Source organism: Lipotes vexillifer, unplaced genomic scaffold, assembly GCF_000442215.2.
Source record: "Lipotes vexillifer unplaced genomic scaffold, Lipotes_vexillifer_v1.1 scaffold946, whole genome shotgun sequence".
NCBI classification, from domain to species: Eukaryota; Metazoa; Chordata; class Mammalia; order Artiodactyla; family Lipotidae; genus Lipotes; species Lipotes vexillifer.
In genome coordinates this window covers 413,795-437,395 of record NW_006776646.1, presented here as the reverse complement: position 1 = coordinate 437,395, position 23,601 = coordinate 413,795, and the positions used below count along the sequence as shown (strand labels likewise).

At 38.9% G+C, this 23,601-nt stretch overlaps 1 protein-coding gene across 1 annotated transcript in view; it reads right to left on the bottom strand.

Moving 5' to 3' along the window:
• Positions 1-23,601, bottom strand: part of MORC1 (MORC family CW-type zinc finger 1) — a 178,708-nt gene that overhangs the window by 835 nt on the left and 154,272 nt on the right. The window contains 3 exon segments of the mRNA XM_007450543.1: positions 2,586-2,780; positions 14,744-14,797; positions 16,251-16,338. Coding sequence (XP_007450605.1) covers positions 2,586-2,780; positions 14,744-14,797; positions 16,251-16,338 — 337 coding nt within the window.

The following is a 23,601-nucleotide window of genomic DNA, read 5'->3' as shown; positions in this document are numbered from 1 at the left end:
CTTTCCCTCAGTTCTCTATTGGGGTAATCTCAAGCTCTCCTTCCTTGAGCTTCTTGATCCATGAACAGCTGGACAAATGCTCCCTCTTTACTGACCTAAGTCTCACTCCCTCAGGCCCAACCATGGGATCAACTCATTTTCCAACTGCGCTGACGGACAGGAGAATTTTTAGGAAGGACCTTACAGAAATAATCCCAATGTTATTATTGTTTCCAATAAGTGTCTGGCACTATCGTAGTTTCTCCATCCCTCATCTGGTTCCATTAAATGTGTTTTTGCTTTGCTCCCTTTGCCCTAGATTTGCTCAGTCTTCTAACAAGCCTGAATTGTACTGAGTTCCAGCTTTGTAACTAGGACGCTGTTTGGGTTTCCATGATACTGATATTCACTAGGATTTCCAAAGATTCACTAACCCTGAGGAATGCCCTGTGTGACCCTTTCTGACACCGACAGCTCTCAGCCTGTTCAGTCTGGTCTAATCCTTTGGCTCCTGCTTTCTACCCTGCAGACTAGACTTCCTGCTAGGATTCCAGGTTGATCCTGTCCCCAGGTTCTTCATGTGCTGCCCCAACCGTCTGTTCCAGGTCCACCGCATCTCATGTGTCTGCTCTACTCCATGGTAGTTGCTCAGGCAATTAAAGGCACTGAAAATGTAAATTTCAAGTGGGGGATGAGAGTAAACATATCTGGGCAGGAGCCTTTTGAGTACCTCTCCAATGATACTGGATAAAACATTTCACATTCTGTGGGCTAAAGCCCTTCACCTCTTTACTAAAGTTTGTGAATAAAACAAATTAAGTTAGTATAATTACTCTGGCTACTGTGAGGGAACCCAGGGGTTTGACACAGAAGGAAGAGTAAACTACTATTCTTTCATTTTGTTTTTCCTAGCTGAACAGATCTGCTATTGTGAGAACCAAATAATTTTTATGAACTTTCTTGATAGACAGTGGTATTCCATTACTATGATAAAGAGCTTCTTTGGTCTCTCTAGTTGTTCTTGTTAGTGAAACAACAGTCATCACTGAAACCCTACCATGTGTGAGGCTCCACCAGACCTTTTACATGCAAAAACATTCGCCACCCTCTGCAGCCACAAGAACCCAAAGGAGTTCCACTGAAATCCCACTCTCACAAATTGGCTTAGGTAGTACTGTTGACAGAAGGACAAATATAATTACCATTATGTGAAAACGGTTAGCTTTAATCATCCTTTTTATTTTAATAATGAATCATTTTAACTGCTGCCTAGACCACCCAAGAAGAGAGGGCTTGTCTCTTTTGGCTATATACTTAATCAAAAATACTTTCTGTGTTTTATTTTGTATTTTATATAAGAGAAATCCCAGAAAATCCAAAGATGTGTAGTTTTTGAAAGAGCAATGAACTCTCACACTGACTGAAAACCAGACAGTCGGCTTCAAAGTCCATGTTCATCACGTTGAATACTGATGCTCAGCAAGTTTCCTCATCTGTCTCTCTGCGACCCACTTCATGGGCAAAGCCGTCCTCCAGGCCTCCAGGCAGGTTTCTCTGGGAGACAGCTCCTGCCCTCTCCCTGCATGGCCTAGGAAGGACCTGTCTCCTGTTCCAGACTCAGGGCCTATGTCTGAGTTTTATGTGGGTCCTGAGACAATTTTCTCCCCGTCAGACCCTATTTCCATATACTTTTTAAAGCAGGCTAGATGATATCTAAGGAGCTTCCAGTTTACCATGACAATAAACTGAGCCAAAGGCTAGTCTTGAGGCAGCCCAGAGAGTGCCCAGGTGTCCATCACCAGTGCTGGGGAAGCAACACAAAGTGCTGGGTGCTGAGTGTATGATGCCAAGTTGCTCCAGACACAGACCTGCCCTTGCGGGCCCCCAGAGAGCTGACCCCCTTAGGGAGCTTTCCTAGGAGTCTCACTCAACAACCTTTGTTTATACCCCAAGGAAAGGTGAGAAACACAGTTATAGTTCCGGGGCTCACTGTTGATTTCTCAATTTATTTCTAGCATCTACAGAAAGACTTTTCAACATTGGATATATATACTTTAATTTTTGATGTTTTCTCCCCAGCATTTGTATATGCTGTAGTAGAAGATGGGTCTTTCCTCACTGGCCCAATCTATCACAGAAGCCCAATTCTTTATGCATTCAAATATATAAACAAACAAGAAGAACAGTAATTCATAGGTACATGATATTTTCCAACCTCTCTAACCTCTCCTCTAAGATTAGAAGGGTCTGTTTTTTAACCTCTGTATTAGGATAAAAATTAAAATACTTTGTTGTCCGAAAAAAATGACAAAAAATTTCCTACTGGAAATATGCTACTGAGGAGACAGCATGATCAAACTATACCAACAGCACAAGCAAAGCTTCTGATTTTTTAAAGGGAAAATATAATCGGCCTTTAAAACAGTGTTCTAATTTATACTTTCAAAGTTCATTTATTTGTGATTTCAATATCCATTGAGAGTTAGGGCTTGGTTAAGTGACTCGTCCAAAGTCATAAGTGGATGACGACATTAGGAGAGGAAGCTAGCCCAGCGCTCTCTACACAATGTGTGTTCCTATTACTCAAATAAAATTTCATTTCTTACCAGCTGAAGTTTCTGCAATAATACTGTCAGTTTCACACGAAGATTATTCAGTTTGTCTTCGGTGATTTTTCTTTTTTTTTCACATTGTCCCAGGGATACTTCATTAACCACTCCTCTTCTGTTTGCATCATAGATAATGGAATGCATGGTTTTCTTTAGTTTTTTTTCATATTGGACCATGTAAACATTATGGATCTGGGAATGTTTTAAAAACAGTTTTAGTATATTTTTAAAATATTACTTTCCTCCCTAATAGCAGAATATCATATTCCAATCCTACACATATATACCAAGTGTCAACTCTGTACCTATGTACTATGGGTGGTCTACATTTAAGATATGTTGATCCCTTAAGGAACTAACAATCTGATGGAAGAGGAAGAGAAAGAAGGAAAAATGCACAATAGTCCAGTAACTATAATATAAAGAGGCACGCCAAGGTCAGCTCAGAAACCCTTGCTTTGGAATAAAGAAGAAACCTAGTAATGCTTAAATTTGTTCTCCTACCAGGGCTACCATATTCTTCAAGGCACAAAGGGGATAGGTGCCTGTGACTACTCGCCACAGCACCAGTAACTCATAGATGATGACAGAGTGTCCAGCCACTTGGGGCTTTAAATGTGTGATTTATAACTCAAGTCTGTAGCATCTGAAAAGCACAGAAGCTACAGTAAGAGGAATTCCTAGTCTGCCACTCTCCTTGGGTTCCCTAATCTGATGTAAAGAGTACGGTTATATACTAACGCATGTGACCTTTGCTAATTCAAGAGTCTTGGTTATTTTCCAAGAGCTCGTGTTGCGCCTAAGACACTCACAGAATAGAAAGAAGTAATGGAATGGCCAAATGCTTCAATTTCAAAATGACATTAATTGCCTGTATCAACATTTTGAGAAGGCCAGGGGATATTCTGAGAAAAGAGATACAGGGCAAATAAATCCTGTTTTGATAAACATTTGAATGTTTCAGCAATAAGAAGATTTCTGCATTCTAATATGCTGGGTTGCCAGGAAAATTGTAAGGTAGCCTCGTTTGTCTTCTGGGTCCACCCTGTCCCCCTTCACCCTCCTCCACTACACTCACTAATACATGAAGGCCCTTCCCCAACACTGCCACATCATCCCCTTTAAGTACTCACTGACCTCACACATTTCTCCTTTTTCTATAAAATTCTTTAAACAAACAAAACCCCCTAAGTATACTGAATTCTGTTTAATAGACATTCACCAACTACTTCCTAAATTCGAGGCACTGAATTTTATTATAGGTGATGCAGAGATATGTAAGATCCAGTCTTTGCCCTCAAGAAGCTTCTAGTCTACAGAATGAGACAATACAGGTATGCAAATATTGTATCTTTATGGGAGAAAATGTATTGTGCCCCAAGTAAGGCACAGATACTATTAGAGTTGAGAGGCGGGTGTGGAGTCTCCATTAAATAGAAGAGCATTAAAGTCCTGACTTAAGGTATTTGAGTTGGATTGACATCACTAATTTACCTCCAATTATGTATACTATTCATGTGCTATTAACTGAGAGGAATATTTGGGAGCAGGGACCCAAACACCACTCCACAGTAATAAACAATGGCCATATATGTGTGCGTTTATATATATATATATATACACACATACATTCACACATATATATCATGTGTTGTATTAAAGGTGAGACTTAATTGTGAAATCTGTAGATTGCCACGTAAAGAAATCTTAGATTTCTTTCGAGACTTACACTGCCTGGATGTTTGTGTGAGGGCACAAGGAATTAGACTCTGAAATCCTTGACCTGGTTCTGCCTCTTCTTACCTCATTTCCTGAGTTCTAGGCCTCACCCTTCCAGGTATACATCAAGCTCCCTCCTGCCACAGGCCCTTTGCCCTTGCTGCTCTCTTTGTTCAGCAGATTCAGCCCCAGATATACACAAGGCTCACTCTTGGTCTCAACCAGTATGAAAACATGGCCCAGATATTCCTTGCTCTCTGTATCTGAAATAGCTTCCCCTTCCCCAACACACCATCACTGTCTATCCCTTGGCCTTGCACAATTATTTTATGGCACATCACATTGTATGTTTATTTATGTTTTATTTAAGTGTTTGTTATCTATCTTTCCCTCGGGAATGTAACATCAATGTAAAAAAAAAAAATTGGTTTCGTACACCTCTCTATTTCCAACGCCTGCCACATGGCACTAAATAGTGAAGAGTTAGGACAGCAGATGTTCAGAATTCACAGCAAAGGGACTTCAAATACGAGGGCCAAACCCGCCTTGAAATGCAGGCTACATTCTGAGATCTTGGAGGGGCATCCTTTTTTGAACATGCTCAATTCAACCTACAAGAAGTTGATGGCTTAAAACTAGGGCAATAACCACCTCCTCCAAGAAGCTTCATAGGTGCTTCCCTTGGAGGCTTCTGTCAAACCCAGGAAGTGAGATCTCCCACGGCCTGAAGGTAGAGTAGGGTAAATAATTCAACACAGCTGGAATAATGAGGACAGGGTCATGGACAGTTCAGATGTCAACAGCCAATTATAGTTCTTAGTTTTCAGAACTTTAGAATTTTACAGCTTTTGCCATCCTAAAAAATAGCCAGGAAACACTTTCTTGTAAAAAGCAACAACAATAATAAAACAAACCAAAACAAATAAAATTAAAAATATAAAATATGAAAAACAATATTACCTAGAAAAATAACAGTATTGCTCATCAGCAATAAAAAGAAACACACGATTGATATACTTAATGGATCTGAAGGACATTATGTTGAGTGAATAAAGCCAATCATAAAGTGACACCTACTGTATGATACCATTTTGATACCATCCCTCAAATGACAAAGTTATAGAGACAGAGAACAGATGAGCAGTTGCCTGGGGTTAGGGGTGTTTTTGTGTGTGGAGTGTGACTATAAAGGGATAGCAGAGGGAGATTTTTGTGGTAATGGGCGCTCCTACCCTGACAGTGGTGGTGGTCATACAAATCCACTCGTGATAAAACAAGACACATTTTACCAATTTCAATTTCCTGCTTTGATGTTGTACTATAAGTAAACAAATATGGAAGACATAAGCACTGGAAATACTGGGATGAAGGGTACATGGGAGCTCTCTACAATTCTATAAGTTGCTGCGTATCTATAACTAATTTTTTAAAAGGTTCAAAAGACAGCACTGTTAATACAGTACAACATTAAGAATGTTTATACAGAAGAAGAACTACAATCCTGCAGCCTATGGAACAAATACCACATTCACAGAAAGACAGACAAGATGAAAAGGCACAAGGCTATGTACCAGATGAAGGAACAAAATAAACCCCAGAAAAATAACTAAATGAAGTGGAGATAGGCAACCTTCCAGAAAAAGAATTCAGACTAATGATAGTGAAGATGATACAGGACCTCAGAAAAAGAACGGAGGCAAAGATTGAGAAGATGCAAGAAATGTTTAACAAAGACCTAGAAGAATTAAAGAACAAACAGAGATGAACAATAAAATAACTGGAATGAAAAATACACTAGAAGGAATCAATAGCAGAATAACTGAGGCAGAAGAACGGATAGGTGACCTGGAAGACAGAATGGTGGAATTCAGGGCTATGGAACAGAACAAAGACAAAAGAATGAAAAGAAATGAAGACAGCCTGAGAGACCTCTGGGACAACATTAAACGCAGCAAAATCCACATTATAGAGGTCCCAGAAGGAGAAGAGAGAGAGAAAGGACCCGAGAAAATATTTGAAGAGATTACAGTCAAAAACTTCCCTAACATGAAAAGGAAATAGCCACTCAAGTCCAGGAAGTGCAGAGTCCCATACAGGAAAACCCCAAGGAGAAAGGTGCCAAGACACATAGTAATCAAATTGGCAAAAATTAAAGAAAAAGAAAAATTACTGAAAGCACCAAGGGAATAATGACAAATAACATACAATGGAACTCCCATAAGGTTAACAGCTGATTTCCCAGCAGAAACTCTACAAGCCAGAAGGGAGTGGAAGGGAAGAACTTACAACCAAGATTACTCTACCCAGCAAGGATCTCATTCAGATTTGATGGAGAAATTAAAACCTTACAGACAAGCAAAAGCTGAGAGAGTTCAGCACCACCAAACCAGCTTTACAACAGCTGCTAAAGGAACTTCTCTAGGCAAGAAACAGAAGAGAAGGAAAAGACCTACAATAACGAACTCAAAACAGTTAAGAAAATGGGAATAGGAACATACATATCGATAATTACCTTAAACGTGAATGGATTAAATGCTCCAACCAAAAGACAGAGTCTTGCTGAATGGATACAAAAACAAGACCCATATATATGCTGTCTACAAGAGACCCACTTCAGACCTAGGGACACATACAGACTGAAAGTGAGGGGATGGAAAAAGATATTCCATGCAAATGGAAATCAAAAGAAAGCTGGAGTAGCAATACTCATATCAGATAAAATAGACTTTAAAATAAAGAATGTTACAAGAGACAAGGGAGGACACTACATAATGATCAAGGGATCAATCCAAGAAGAAGATATAACAATTATAAATATATATGCACCCAACATAGGAGCACCTCAATACATAAGGCAACTGCTAACAGCTATAATAGAAGAAATCGACATTAATACAATAATAGTGGGGGACTTTAACACCTCACTTACACCAATGGACAGATCATCCAAACAGAAAATTAATAAGGAAACACAAGTTTTAAATGACACAATAGACCAGAGAGATTTAACTGATATTTATAGGACATTCCATCCAAAAACAGCAGATTACACTTTTTTCTTGAGTGCGCATGGAACATTCTTCAGGATAGATCACATCTTGGGTCCCAAATCAAGCCTCAGTAAATTTAAGAAAACTGAAATCATATCAAGCATCTTTTCTGACCACAACGCTATGAGATTAGAAATCAATTACAGGGAAAAAAAACGTAAAAAACACAAACACATGGAGGTTAAACAATACGTTACTAAAATAGCCAAGAGATCACTGAAGAAATCAAAGAGGAAATCAAAAAATACCTAGAGACAAATGACAATGAAAACATGATGACCCAAAACCTATGGGATGCAGTAAAAGCAGTTATAAGAGGGAAGATTATAGCTATACAAGCCTACCTCAAGAAACAAGAAAAATCTCAAATAAACAATCTAACGTTACACCTAAATGAACTAGAGAAAGAAGAACAAACAAAATCCCAAACCCTTCTCCTTAGCAGAAGGAAGGAAATCATAAAGATCAGAGCAGAAATAAATGAAATAGAAACAAAGAAAACAATAGCAAAGACCAATAAAACTAAAAGCTGGTTCTTCGAGAAGACAAAATTGATAAACCATTAGCCAGATTCATCAAGAAAAAGAGGGAGAGGACTCAAATCAATAAAATTAGAAATGAAAAAGGAGAAGTTACAACAGACATGGCAGAAATGCAAGGCATCCTAAGAGACTACTACAAGCAACACTATGCCAATAAAATGGACAACCTGGAAGAAATGGACAAATTCTTAGAAAGGTAAAACCTTCCAAGACTGAACTAGGAAGAAAGAGAAAATATGAACAGACCAATCACAAGTAATGAAACTGAAACTGATTAAAAATCTTCCAAAAAACAAAAGTCCAGGACCAGATGGCTTCACAGTGAATTCTATCAAACATTTAGAGAAGAGCTAATACCCATCTCTCTGAAACTCTTCCAAAAATTGCACAGGAAGGAACACTCCCAAACTCATTCTATAAGGCCACCATCACTCTGATACCAAAACCAGACAAAGATACTACAAAAAAAGAAAATTACAGACCAATATCACTGATGAATATAGATGCAAAAATCCTCAACAAAATACTAGCAAACAGAATCCAACAACATATTAAAAGGATCATACACCATGATCAAGTGGGATTGATCCCAGGGATAAAAGGATTCTTCAATATATGCAAATCAATCAATGTGATACACCACATTAACAAACTGAAGAATAAAAAGCATATGACCATCTCAATAGATGCAGAAAAAGCTTTTGACAAAATTCAACACCTATTTATGAAAAAAAATCTCCAGAAAGTAGGCATAGAGGGAACCTACCTCAACATAATAAAGGCCATATACAACAAACCGAGAGCAAACATCATTCTCAATGGTGAAAAACGGAAAGCATTTCCTCTAAGATCAGGAATAAGACAAGGATGTCCACTCTCACCACTATTACTCAGCATAGTTCTGGAAATCCTAGCCACGGCAATCAGAGAAGAAATGAAATAAAAGGAATACAAATTGGAAAAGAAGAAGTAAAACTGTCACTGTTTGCAGATGACAGGATACTATACATAGAGAATCCTAAAGATGCCATCAGAAAACTCCTAGAGCTAATCAATGAATTTGGTAAAGTTGCAGGATAGAAAATTAATACACAGAAATCTCTTGCATTCCTATATATTAATGATGAAAAATCTGAAAGAGAAATTAAGGAAACACTCCCATTTACCATTGCTACAAAAAGAATAAAATACCTAGGGATAAACCTACCTAGGGAGACATAAGACCTGTATGCAGAAAATTATAAGACACTGATGAAAGAAATTAAAAATGATACCAACAGATGGAGAGATATACCATGTTCTTGGATGGGAAGAATCAATATTGTGAAAATGACTATACTACCCAAAGCAATCTACAGATTCAATGCAATCCCTATCAAATTACCAATGGCATTATTTACAGAACTAGAACCAAAAATCTTAAAATTTGTTTGGAGACACAAAAGACCCCGAATAGCCAAAGCAGTCTTGAGGGAAAGAATCAGAGCTGGAGGAATCAGACTCCCTGATTTCAGACTATACTATAAAGCTACAGTCATCAAGACAATATGGTACCGGCACAAAAACAGAAATATAGATCAATGGAACAAGATAGAAAGCCCAGAGATAAACCCATGCACCTATGGTCAACTAGTCTATGACAAAGGAGACAAAGATATACAATGGAAAAAAGACAGTCTCTTCAATAAATGATGTTGGGAAAACTGGACAGCTACATGTAAAAGAATGAAATTAGAACACTCCCTAACACCATACACAAAAATAAACTCAGAATGGATTAGAGACCTCAATGTAAGACCGAACATTATAAAACTCTTAGAGGAAAACATAGGAAGAACACTCTTTGACATAAATCACAGCAAGATCTTTTTTGACCCACCTCCTAGAGTAAGGGAAATAAAAACAAAAATAAACAAATGGGACCTAATGAAACTTCAAAGCTTTTGCACAGCAAAGGAAACCATAAACAAAATGAAAAGACAACCCTTAGAATGGGAGAAAATATTTGCAAACGAATCAACGGACAAAGGATTGATCTCCAAAATATATAAACAGCTCATGCAGCTCAATATTAAAAAAACAAACAACCCAATCCAAAAATGGGCAGAAGACCTAAATAGACATTCCTCCAAAGAAGACATACAGATGGCCAAGAAGCACATGAAAAGCTGCTCAACATCACTAATTATTAGAGAAATGCAAATCAAAACTACAATGAGGTTATCACCTCACACCAGTTAGAATGGGCATCATCAGAAAATCTACAAACAACAAATGCTGGAGAGGGTGTGGAGAAAAGGGAACCCTCTTGCACTGTTGGTGGGAATGTAAATTGATACAACCATTATGGAGAACAGTATGGACGTTCCTTAAAAAACTGAAAATAGAACTACCATATGACCCAGCAATCCCACTACTGGGCATCTACCCAGAGAAAACCCTAATCCAAAAAGACACATGCACCCCAATGTTCATTGCAGTACTATTTTCAATAGCCAGGTCATGGAAGCAACCTAAATGCCCATCGACAGACGACTGGATGAAGCAGATGTGCTACATATATACAAACGAATATTACTCAGCCATAAAAAGGAACGAAACTGGGACATTTGTAGAGACGTGGATGGATCCAGAGACTGTCATACAGAGTGAAGTAAGTCAGAAAGAGAAAAACAATTATCGTATATTAATGCATATATGTGGAACCTAGAAAAATAATACAGATGCACCGGTCTGCAGGGCAGACATTGAGACACAGATGTAGAGAACAAACGTATGGACACCAAGGGGGGAAAGCAGCAGGGGTGGTGGTGGTGGTGGTGGTGGTATGAATCGGGAGATTGGGATTGACATGTATACACTAATATGTATAAAATAGATAACTAATAAGAACCTGCTGTATAAGAAAATAAATAAAATAAAATTCAAAAATGAAAAAAAGAATGTTTATACAGCATGCTACATTCAAAATCATATTCAGTCTCTCAACATTCATTATTTTGTAACCAGCAAACTGTATTTCCTTTAAGCACTAACGGCCAGTATAGCCGGTTTCCTGATTTACGCTTCTTCCTTTCTCAGGCTAACATCTCAATGAGGTTTCTATAAAAGGTAACAATTTTGACAACTTTTAAAGCTCAATATAAAAGGCCTTCTGGTTGTTTTAACATTTTAATTAAGGTGAGTATAGAATTGTAACAGGATGAGAGGCTTAGTTCTGCTGGTTAAACTCACTCTTGTAGAGGTATTTGCGGCAGATCAAAACTGGAATTCTTCCAAACCCCATTAATTCAGAATGGAATTAGGATTTGAAAGAAAGGATATTCAACTGAGATTTTAATTTTCTGCCTTGAATTTAAAAAGTCAGAGCTCTGGCAGCTCTGGAGCTCCAGAATCCTAATAAGTTTGCACAAAGTAAGGCAGGACTACAAAATCTATAGATTTTGCACCCTATTTACAAGAATATGCATGTGTTTGTGTGGGCAGACTCTATAGCAGAAACAATCAACTTTGAGTCAATGCACAATAGTAAGGTCCAGATGCATTGGAAGCTACTTATTGATGTTGCTAGGATATGAGAGGATTGCTAATTTCAAGGATTCGATAATCTAGTGGGGGAGAAAATAAAATACAGGAAACTACTGTAACACAAGGCAGAAAATTTAATTAATGCTAAAGTAGAGTTTTAAGGTTCTCTCAGAACACAGAAGTCAAGATTAATTTCACACGGAGAGACTGAGGTAGGCTTGATGTAGAAGGTAGCATTGATCAGGCTGTACAAAGGGTGGGCAGGATTTCCAGGGGCCAACCGTGGACTGGGGGAGTGGAGAAGCGTATTCGGGGGGACAGCACGGGGAAGCGCTCAGAGGCAGGCCAGTGTAGTAGGTTGGAGCAACTCCATTCTGGATGGAGCAGATGGCTTGCAAAAGGAAAGAATAAAAGATGGTGGTTCAGGTTGGGTTGCAAAGGACCATGAATCATCTGCTACTCTAATAGTTATGGACACTGCTGATGTGGTCAGGGCGAGGTGACCAAAAAACTCTGTGCTCTACAAAGGGTCCTCCCTTTATTAAAAGTACACACCTTAAAGCAAGGTGCATAGAGTTAACCCTACATGGATTTCAATAAATGATTTCAATAGTTTTTATAACCATCCACTTAAAGCTACTAATCATTAATAAAGTCCTTAACAAAGAGGGAAGAGATATGGGAACATATGTATATGTATAACTGATTCACTCTGTTATAAAGCAGAAACTAACACACCATTGTAAAGCAATTATACCCCAATAAAGATGTTAAAAAAATAATAAAATAAATAAAGTCCTTAAGACCAGTTTCATGTGAAGAAAATCGTGATTCCAACTGTTCTGTATTTTGCTTGCAACATCTCCATTTCAACAGGAACTCAGGGTCTCTTGACTGTTTATCTTGCTTTGATTCTTTGAATCCCACTTTCCCTGAACATTACGAGGATTCTACTCATCATCTATGCTAACACCTTGAATAAACACTTATTCAGTCTGGCCTCCAAGACCCAACAACTTGGCTCCATTACTGAGTGTAGACACTGAAAAAATATCATTTAGAAACAGACATGAAGGACATGTATAAGCTTGGATATGCTGAGATGTATGATAAACTAATTCTTAGCAAATTTCTAAGATTTTTAGTGTAAATAGTTAAATCAGAGTTCCCTAACCAGTAGATTAGGATGTGTCAAGAGATCCAGGAACCTTACTGGTGATTTGTCAAGCTGGCTGCCACAGACAGAGTTGGGACAATTCCTGGTGGGACAGTAAACAACCTGCCTACCACATGCCCTCTCCACACCATATTTTACTGTCAGCATCTCCCCATATACATCTCACCATGTAATGTCAAGGTCTCTAATAAGTAAACAATAATTCTTTTATGCCAATAGGCTGAGAAGCTGTAGTATACCTGTTGCAAGTAATACTTGCAAACTTTATCATAAGGATGAAGTATTACAGTCTGGATAAGAATGAGATGGAATAAAGTGAGGTAGTGAAAAGAGCTTTGGAGTGGCACAAATCTGGGTTCCAATCCTGAATCTACTACTTACTTGCATCATGACATTGGAATGTTATCTTTCTGGTTCTCCATTTCCTCATTACTAACATGGAGATAGTGGCACCTATACATCCCAAAGTTGTGAGAATTAAATGAGGTAACATATATAAAAGGCCTAGTTTAGTGCCTGGAGCTAGTGGCTCTTAATCAATCACAGTGTTAGATTTGCTGATGAAAATAATACTAGTAAAATAATAATAATAATAATAATAGTGCTAGAATAGGGTCAAAAATATGTTGGATAAAAGCTGTCTTTTACTCTAATTAGGAAATGACAACTAAGTCTTCACACTGAAAATGTTCAATTACTGCTTTTTCAACAAAATGCTACTCAGAAAATAAATTCACTTTTCAGTTGAACAATGATGAGAAATTAAGAACCACAATATTCCTTCATTTCCAGTTGCTTATCACAGGCCAGTAGGCACTCAGGCAGAAATATCAGAGGCAAATATATCAACAGGGGTATTACATTTAGGCACACCCTAAAATCCAAACACTTTGTGACACAGCCTTTCTAAGAAGAAATCTAGTTTAGGTTCTAATTTTCATTTCAAGTTTGCCTAGTCATATGCTTTGGGGAACTTACTTCCCAATTCTATTTCATTTATAAAACATGAATATTCAAATATATTCCATTCCCCACAAAAGAAATGAGGCGGCGCCTGTGCTTACAGCTGTGCTGTGCACAATTCCAGGGAGCATCATTCACCTCCCAGTCTTTAGAGATTTGCATATTATTATGAGAGTTTTCCAGAAAATGGCTGTAAGCATAAGCACTTGGAAGAAGATGCTAGTATATGTGCTAGTGATAGAGCTGGTGCACCTGTTTGAGCAAACACAGGTGAAGTGTCAGCAGAGACCTAAGCATCTCAATATTGATCCTGGTGCCATGAAAAGTTCTAGACTGTTGTGGCCTCCATGAAGTATCTGGGAACCTCAGTGGCTGTACTGGATCCAATGCTAATCCCCTGTGTTAGTTGGGCCAGGTTCACCTCTTGGAGTCTCAGTTCCCTTGACTGTGATTTAAGGAAGTTGAGGGCATATGATTTTTTGAGATATTTCTCTAGTAGAACTGAAGGACTCTATGGACTCTTCCCTGCCACCACCAAGGAAATCTTTAAGAACTAGATACACAGTATTATAAGAAAACTGTAAAAAAAAACAAAACAAAACAACAAAAACAAAAAACCATCTACCCAGAGAGAGAGAAAGGTTGTAATGAAACACACCAAAAAATACCAGTGATCTTGGAATGGTTTGGGACTATGGATGAATTTCTTAAAATTCCTTTTACTTTCTTTTATTAGCATTATTTTATAGCTGCTTTTAAAATAGAAAAATCATAAACTTAAAAAAAAAACTGTTGATAGAATTTAAAAAACCCAGAGAGATAGCAAATTGTCCAAAATAATTAAAGACTTTTGTACAAAAGATTTCTGATTTAGCACAGTGTCTCGAGGATCCAGTGAACCTATTGCTTAAAGATTCAGAATGTCATGTTTCCTGTTCAAAATATAGTCCTACTCCAAGTGTTTCACAAGCTTTATGGTTTGGAAACATTTGCATCTTTAAAATTCAAAAAGATGTTGCTTTGTGGCATCTGATATGCTACAGATTAATCTAAGTCTTGATATGTAAATGCAAATTTGATTTCCTTTCAAACCTAACATTTGGAAATGTATATTATTTCTCCTTTGGAATACAGGATCATTTAGAATATAAATGATTACGTTGAAAGGAAGCTTACCTGGTTGAAACACATTTTCAGCTTCTTGTTTGTCTGCTCTGGGCATTGCTCCAGCTGTTTTCATAAAATGATAACAGAACAGGATATTAACTTTTAGGGAATGAGCTGTCTACAGTAGAGTTATAACATGCAAGTACCTAGTTTAAAAAAGCATCAAAGTCTAGAACTTGCCAACATTGGTGCTGTGGGTCTTTTAAGCCAGGGCCTAATTATATTATACAACATGGTTTTAAAATTTTTCAGATGAAAAAGAAAATCAAGATGAAGGAAAAGTAAATGATAAATAATAAAGCCATTGGAGTCTAGATATCTTGGATGGGGACGCCACAGAAATAGACCGGGGAGAGTCACTGGCATGTGGGATAGTATTTAAAGTCAGAGACTAGCTGAGGTCACCTAGAAACAACATTTAATAGAGAGAAGAGAGTGGTCCAGGAACAAGCCTTCAGACACAACGACATTTAGAAACCAAATAGAGAAGGAGCTGCCAGCGCAGAGGATGGGAGGGAGGGAAGCAGGAAAATGAGAAGTGTGTTGTCATGGAAGCTACATAAAGAAAGTGCTTCAAGAAAGAAAGAGTGGTCAGCTGGGCTGAAGAGGTCAGGTAAGATAAGTGACTACTGCACTTGTCAGCACAGTGGTCACTGGTGGTTTGACAAGACAGTCCCAGTGACGTTGTTGAGTCAGAAGCCCCACAGGAAAGAATGAGGTGAGAGTGGATGGTGAAGAAGCAGAAACAATGATGTAGGACTTCATCCAGGATCAGATGAAGACAAATGGCACCTCTGCAAATTAATCATGTGGTGCTCTTTTCACTGATAGCTTTTCATGTGTATCCATCCCTTCCACAAGCAACACCGAGCATGAGGGTGGCGAAGGAGGCCCCCACCCTCCTCTACCTGGCGGGGCTCTTCCAGTCCCGTGAGCAGCTCTGGCGGCCTGAGGCCTGCACCCCTCACTCAGCTTCACCACAGCCTGCTGTGACTCAGCAGCTCAGGGACCGCCCACTGTGGGCCAGTGCCAGGCTCACCCTGTGCACCCCAGGTAGCTGCTGATCAAAGTTTTCCTTCCCATCATATATAGTATTGCCTCTGAGAGGAGATTTGGTAAATGCAATTTTCTTCATCTTTCCCTGTGATGTATTAGTGATTCTAACCCAATCTTCACCTCAGTTCCTCATAAAAGGTAGCGGAGGAAGTGTATCTAAGGGATAGGAACTATTTTTGGTGCAGGGAGAGAAGTTAAGGACTATATCCTGTCTCTTTTCATCTCAGACACTGACTACTCTCAGTCTGTACAATCTTCCCAGAGTTTATTTAAACCTTGGCCATGCTGGTTTCCAATGCAGCTTTAATTCCGAGTTACCCACTTAGTACAAAGATCCCCATCCTCATTCACTTAAGCTATTCTAGGTCCTCTCATTGGTAACCCTTTACATTTTTCTTCACTGAAGATTCAATTCAGGGTGTTCTGTCATTCCCTCAAAGTTCAAAAAAAGTCAGCTTGCCTCCAAATTTGCTGTAAATTCCTCCAGAGACGTGTGGCCAAATTCTGATGGTAGACAATACTCAGGGAAAAAATACAGAAGAATCTCCCTAGGAATATAAGCACAGCAGAGATGAGAATATACCAGGAAAAGAGATGCAGTGCTCATCTGTCCAAACTGGCTCTGTCTCCTGGGTTTTGTTAAATATCTTGGCAAAGACGAACATTTGTGCCTGCCAAATAGTTTGTTTTTATAAGTGGCATCAAAGTGTTCTTCAAAAGGCACTGACTGGGGAGAGGGAGGTGGCCATGGCTATAAAAGGGCAACAGGAAGAATCCCTGTGGTGATGGAAGTCTTCTGTATCTTGACTGTGTCAATGTCAATATCCTAATTTCCATATTGTTCTATAGTTTTGCAGAATGTTACCACTGGGAGAAACTGGGTAAAGGGTACAAGGGATATCTCTGTATTATTTCTTACAACAGCACAGGAATCTACATTTATCTTAAAATAAAACGTTTATTAAAGCAAGCAAGCATGAGCTCACAATGCCCGTCCATAACCAAGCAGTCCAGGAAAGCCTTGCACCTACTTGAATTTCTCCTTGGCAGAGAACTAAGTCAGCATTGCAAAATTCCTGGAGGAAAAGAGGCTGACTACAGGCTTACTGACTTTTTCCCTAAGAAAACCAAAGAACTTAACTCTTCGGAGTAATTCTTTCATCGGGGCCTCCGGGACTACTCCTAGAAATCATACATGGACCCTGCTCTTTCCAGACAGCCATGGTCATTGTTCTGACAGTTGCTTGCTTCATTTTGTCAAAAGGCAGGAGCACCCCACCCTTCTAGTGTGATGGCTTTCCTAGGATTAATCCCCTAGATGACATACATTTCATTCCTGGGAGAATATGAAATCTAGAAATTTACAGTTACCACATCCTAAAAGTATATAGAGTGTTTTATGTTGAAGTGTTCCAAGAACTTCATGTATATTACCCAAGGGACTTACAAAATTTTTCAATTATAAAATAACATGGCACACAAAGGATAAAACAGCTATTTCTTATATAAGTTACATTCCTAGTATTTTAATTATATTATTTGTGGCAATATTCCTTTGTAATTTTAAGGAGATTCAATCCAAAAAGTTAAAAATCCTCAGCATTTCACAACATCAAATGTAACACACAGACACACACACACACACACACACACACACACACACACACACACAGTCCTCAGAATTATTTGCCTGGCTGGTAAGAAGATGAGTAGGGAAGAGGCAGGATGAGAAAGGGCTTCTGGGTATTTGAGCTGAGCAGAAATCAGATGGCATAGAAAGAAAAGCTTCAAGTGGAGTCCCTGGGAAAGGAGGCCTGTGGTCAAGTTTACGGTAGGTTTGGTGGAGAAGTGGTGAGAGGTATTTTTAAATACAAACCACCTCTTTCCTCCCCTAAATCCAGCCTCCCTTCCTCCAATACAGGGTTGAAACACCTGTACTGGTCCTGAGTATTGGTCCTTTTCATGGTGGGTACAAATTCTGTGGGGTTTAGATTTAGAGCTAATCAGCAATCTTCCAAGGAAGTATTTCTAGAAAAACAAATATTCAGAGGCGGTGGCATTTGGTGGGGAGTGGGAAAGGGTGAGGGGGCAGGCTGGGGAGAGACAAAGTTCTGAATTAGTTCTGGATTATTCTCAGTCTGTGAAATCTCTACATCAAAATTTACATGAAACACCATTATAGTCTGAATAATGTCTCACACGTGTGTACTATTATTTCTAAAGACAGATAAAGAGACAAAGACACACAGAGGGGAGGAGAGATTATTTTAAAGTGAAACACTTTATGTAAAGGTTTTATTGGAATCACTTGTCACAAGTAGCTCATCATGTTGTATTTTCTCAATATCCTCAAGCTCATTAATTCCACAGACATTCCCTGAACGCTACTAAAACAAAGCCTTTATCTAGTGCACCTTCCAGAGCCTGGCATCGTGCCCCATGCTAGGAACCCAATACATTCTTATTACACTGAACTCAGCCTAGTAGGGAACACAGACAAGGAAGCAAACTATTCCAACACAGTGTGACAGAAGCTAGAATGGGAATGCAGCACCATGGCTACCTAGAGCAGGGGACCAAATTCGTATCTGGGAAGCCCCAAAGGAAGGGTAGGAGTCAGCTAGCTGTGCGGGGAAGGGGGGTACAGCCTGTGAAGAAAGAATGCCAGGCCAACTGCACTATATGTTGGGGAACTGAGTATTTTCTGATGGTATTGAGCACCCTGGTCAGATTCATCCATTCTTTATAAAGTGCTGGAAATGTGCTAAGTGTTGCTATAGGCTTCATATACAAAACTTGATGTCATCTTTAATGGAAGCTCTTTGAGGACTTATTCCTATTTTGAACCTCTCTGGTTCCCTAATTGTTAAGGATCCTCATCTCCATGCCCACCTGTACTCTCCTTTGCCCCTCTCCCTCCAAGACCTTAGTATCCACCTTTGTACTCTCTCCTCCATCTCACTTCTGCTAAAAGGCTCTTCCCTTGGGGATTCTGTCCCACGAGACTGCCTGGAGAGAAAGACGAATTATCCTGCTCCTGTAGTCTCTAAGCACAAACGCACAGACCTCCACATTTTCCTTTTCCCGAAAAATTAATCCAGGAAAACTGTTAGATCCTCTTAAAAGCTGTAAGCTACCCAAAATCATAAATGTGGGGGCTGAATGTAGGTGCTTAAGAACTCTTTAAACATTCCTTCATTTATTGTCTTGAGTGTCCCTTTCTTCCATGCACTTCTTCAATGACACCTTCTTTTGCTCCTGAGGAGGGTATATATTATCAAACTCCTCTCCACGCTCAAACTTCGGGTTTCCTTTAAGACAGAAACAGTGATCCTCTAATTCACAAAAGGTCCTTCAAGGATGTGCTCAGCACAGAACTATAGGAATAACCTGGTGTCTGGAGTATCCAAGTGGATGCTGTGTATTTTGGATGGACTCAAGAACCAAGTGCTACCATGCAAGGGGAGTCTTCTCTTACCAAGAACACCCCTTCTTCCCTTGGAGCTTTTATTCATAGTTCCACCTGCAAACTTGCTAATAAAATCAGGAATTTGTCTTTATTAACATTATCGCCCTTCTTGGAGATTCAAGAAATAAGTAACTGAAGATCTTCCAGAGCTATTGTTTGCACCCAGGACTGTACTAGGTTCTTGGCTGTAATGCCCATTTCAGTTGAATTCCTACAGAAACCATATCCATATCTACAAGTTTGAGCTGGAAATTTTTATAGAGTTCGACTAGCTGAGCTACAACACTAAATCAGCTCTGTCTCCATATATGACGACCAAGCTTTGAAAAGCTCCAGCTAAGGGCCATTTCCTTTTCAATCCATGGTCATATCCTTTCTCAACAGGGTAATTTTTCCTGAAGAAAAATCTTTCTTGCATTAATATAACTCTGCTCTTTGTAGACATGAGCAGAGATACACAGAGGTTCCTGGTTATCCTGCTGTTCTTTTTAAAGAGTAAACTAGTTAATAATAAGCTTGGTCTTGGCTAAGGAGAAGAGCAAGCCTCCCACCTGAGGTAGAGCGAAACTCTCTCCTTAACCCAGTGAAAGGCTATGGAAATGGCATGCCTCCACTTTCTAAAACCAGGAGTCAGGTCCTGGTTTTTGATAGACCTCAATTGCTAATGTGGTTTTTTTGTGTGTGTGGTCTTTTCTTTTGCTTCAGTAACTGGCAGCAACCTGTAAAAAGTGTCTTTCTTTTTAAAAGTTAAGATAACATGAAGCATGTTTGCACTTTTGTAGAGGTGAAATAAATGAAGCCTGACTTATATCAAGTTTACATATACAACAATAAACTAAAACAAGGCATTATAGGTTAGCAGTAGTGAGTAAGGACTATGAGACCAGACTGCCAATATTCAAATCCCAGCTCTACCACTTAAGAGTTATGTAATGCTGGGCAACTTGCTTAACCTCTGCATACCTCAATTTTCTCATCTGTACAATGGGGATAATAAAAGTATCTATTTATAGGGTTGTTGTAAGGTTTAAGTGAGTTAACATATGCAGAGCCCTTAGGACAGTGCCTGGCACATAGTAAGTGCATAAAAAATATTATTATTGTTGTTGTTGTTGTTGAAAGTGATCTGAGATTTGATAATGCTTCAATATTTAGGACCATTTGATAAAATGTAACAATCTGGATCTCAGTTTACCTTATTTACCTCTGATTTATTCACACAACTCAGTTGCACCCCATTATTTGAAAGTACTTTAACATCCAGTAGTACTATTCACTGCTTTTTACATTAATCCCTTTCAATTTAACTAAAATTATTTTTGAAAATCTACTAATACACATTGGACACAGTGTGGAAAATTCAATCTGTTTTCAAAGGAGTTACTATATTTGGGGATTAAATAAATTAATACACATAAAACAAAACAATGCACGATAGGAAAATGTTAAACTGAGCATAATCGGGTGATAAAAACGGACAATAAGAACGACTATTTTTTATTAATTTATAACATGAATCTAATAGAAGAGGCCCATTTAGCAGTGTAGGAAGGGATAGGATGATGTCATGTTCAAAGTGAAGCAAGTGGAGGGAACACTCCACACACTTCAAAGGGCCTGACTGCTCTCTTATTTGTGACAAGCAAGGCAAGTCTGGTGAACAATCATGAGTGTAAAGAACATGGTCCCCTCCACACTGTACATGGCCAGCCACAATCTTCATGCCTGGAGGAATTCAAAGTCTAGTAAACACAAGGACTAATATGTGGACCAGACAGTAGAATAGTGCAGTACAGGGAAGAAAACATAAAGAAGACAAGAAATCTGTTTTCACTGGTGAAATGTGAGAAAACATATGACATGCTGCCAAAGGCAAAAGAGAAAACTGGTAAATGAGGAGCTCCTTTTGTTCCAGTTAAAGCCTTGTGTTGTGTACAATTCTTTTCCCACTGAATATTTTGATAAAACAATCACCACAAAAAAATTCAAGCTGGTACAGAAAGGAGCTTATTCATCAATTCATTTGGCTTTCAGAGTGTTCAGTTAATAACAGTATGATGATTTCAAGTACTAAAGATTCTACATGTTCATTAGGGAGATGGTTTCTGGGAAATTTAAATTTTCTAGTGATGCCTAATTATAGAGGTGGATGCACCTTAAAGCCTTAGTACACTCAATCAGATTATCTCCTTTTTGATCACATGTAACTCATGAAAATTAATAATGATGATACACTTAGAGGCAGAACAAAAATTAGCCAAGAAAAAATAAAGAAAATTATAATGCACAGTTGTACATCCAAACTCTGCTGCAACACAACCAGGCAAATCTCTCCAGGCTCATAGTGCAGAGAGTAGCAAAGTGTGTGTGTGTGTGTGTGTGTGTGTGTGTGTGTGTGTGTGTATGTAGTGAATTTTACAAAAAGTGTGTGTGTATATATGTAAGTATGTACATATGTATGTGTGAGTATATATATACACCGTGATTAAAAGCAAGAGCTTCCAAATCAGGGAGCCCTATCCTTAGTAGCTGTGTAATTGTCTTTGTGATTTTGAGTGTTACTTAGTTTCTCTTTTTCAGTTTAGCATTTTTTAAAAAAAAAAAATTAAAAATAATACCAGCCTTGTAAGTTTGTCTAAGGAGCTAATGTATACAAAGCACTTAGGTGACTGCGTAAAACATAATAATGACTCATAAATAGTGGCTATTATTATCATCAATAAGGCCTGGTTCACTTGAAGCAATGTCCCAATCATTGGACATGTCATATCCATACATTTTTTAATAATATGCACACATTTACTCAGATATACACAGGTATATTGATATATAATTTTTTCCATAGTACCATGTCTTAGGGACCAGTTGACATGCCTGAATCTCAGAACTAGTGAGTAAGAAAACAGGATTCAAATTTAAGGCTACCCAACATCAAGGATGAGGATCCTACATACTACGTCCAGACAAACACTGACAGAAGGCAAGAAGATGGTTGGAGAATCATATTTTCTAGGGACTATACTGTAGGCCATGGCAGTATGAGACTGACATCCATCCAGATCACTGCATGAATGGCCTTTTCAACCTCATAATATTTGTACAACCCTGAGGTCTGGGTTGCTTCTGTCCCGTTCCCAGGCTTGTGCAAGCTTGCCAACCCAGACGCTGTGCAGATCTGGTAGTCAGAACTTACTGTTCAGGAATGCAGCACTCTGGCTTCACTTCTTGATCAGTGACTTGTTTCTGGATCCCTAGTGTCATTAGTGAAAATGTGTCCTGATGAAAATGCAAAGTCCAAGGTGGATCCACCTGAATATAACAAGAGCGGCCTCCTTTCTCCTAGGGCAGGATGGATGTTAGGTGTGTGTTCCTAAAGGATGGTAGGTGGGGCCCTCATCCATGTAAGTACAGCCCTGCAGCCCTAGACACCGCCACAGAAACTTCCATAAAGCCCAGGGCAACTGCAGAATGGAGTTCATGGCTTCCAGTGGTTGGCAGTCTACTGTCACACACAGGAACCTAGACCCTATCCTGGACCTGCGTAGGGGCCATAGCTCCCTATATATATGCCCCACCTCTAACTTTCTCTTCCTCCCTGTTTCTATCCTTTGCCAACTCCTTTCTTCAGGAAGATTTTGTCAGCCACTGATCAGAAAGTCAAAGTAACATCCTAAGGGAAAATACTATTCCAGCTAGAGCATGTTGTGTATTTCCCTCTGCTGAAAGCCTCTTACCTCACCCAGGCCCCTCAAAGCTTGTGAAGCCCAACCAAACCAATTGGCTGTACTGATTTAGTGGTGCTTCTGCTACTGTCCCCCACCTGCTCATATGACACCTATCTGAGAGCACTCTTCTGTATACTAACTTCTTTGGCTTGACTGTAAAGCCCCTTCCTATCATTGGTCCCTACCTGGAAAAACTCTGAACCTTGGACTTTACCCCCTCCCTGTCTCCATCCTTTGAGAACTGAGATCCAGACATTTAAATCCCTCATTAACCATGCCCACAAATGTTAAGATTCTACACTGAACCAAAAAGTAAAACTCAGTTTCTCTCAATAAGTTCAGTATCTAAAGCTACAAAAAGAGACTTTCTAGAAGGCCATAATGTCATGAGGGTCTTCGCGTACCGCAAGAAAAAAAAAAAAAAAAAAAAAAAAAGAGAGAAAGAATGGAAAGAAAGGGAGGGAGGGAAGAAGGAAGGAAGGAAGGAATTCAGTAAGAATTCTTTTTTTTTTTTTGCCCCGTTCATTATAACTGGCCCCTATTCGTTTTGGGTTTTTTTTTTTTTTTTTTTTTTTTTTTTTTTTTTTTTTTTTTTTTTTTTTTTCTTTTTTTCTTGT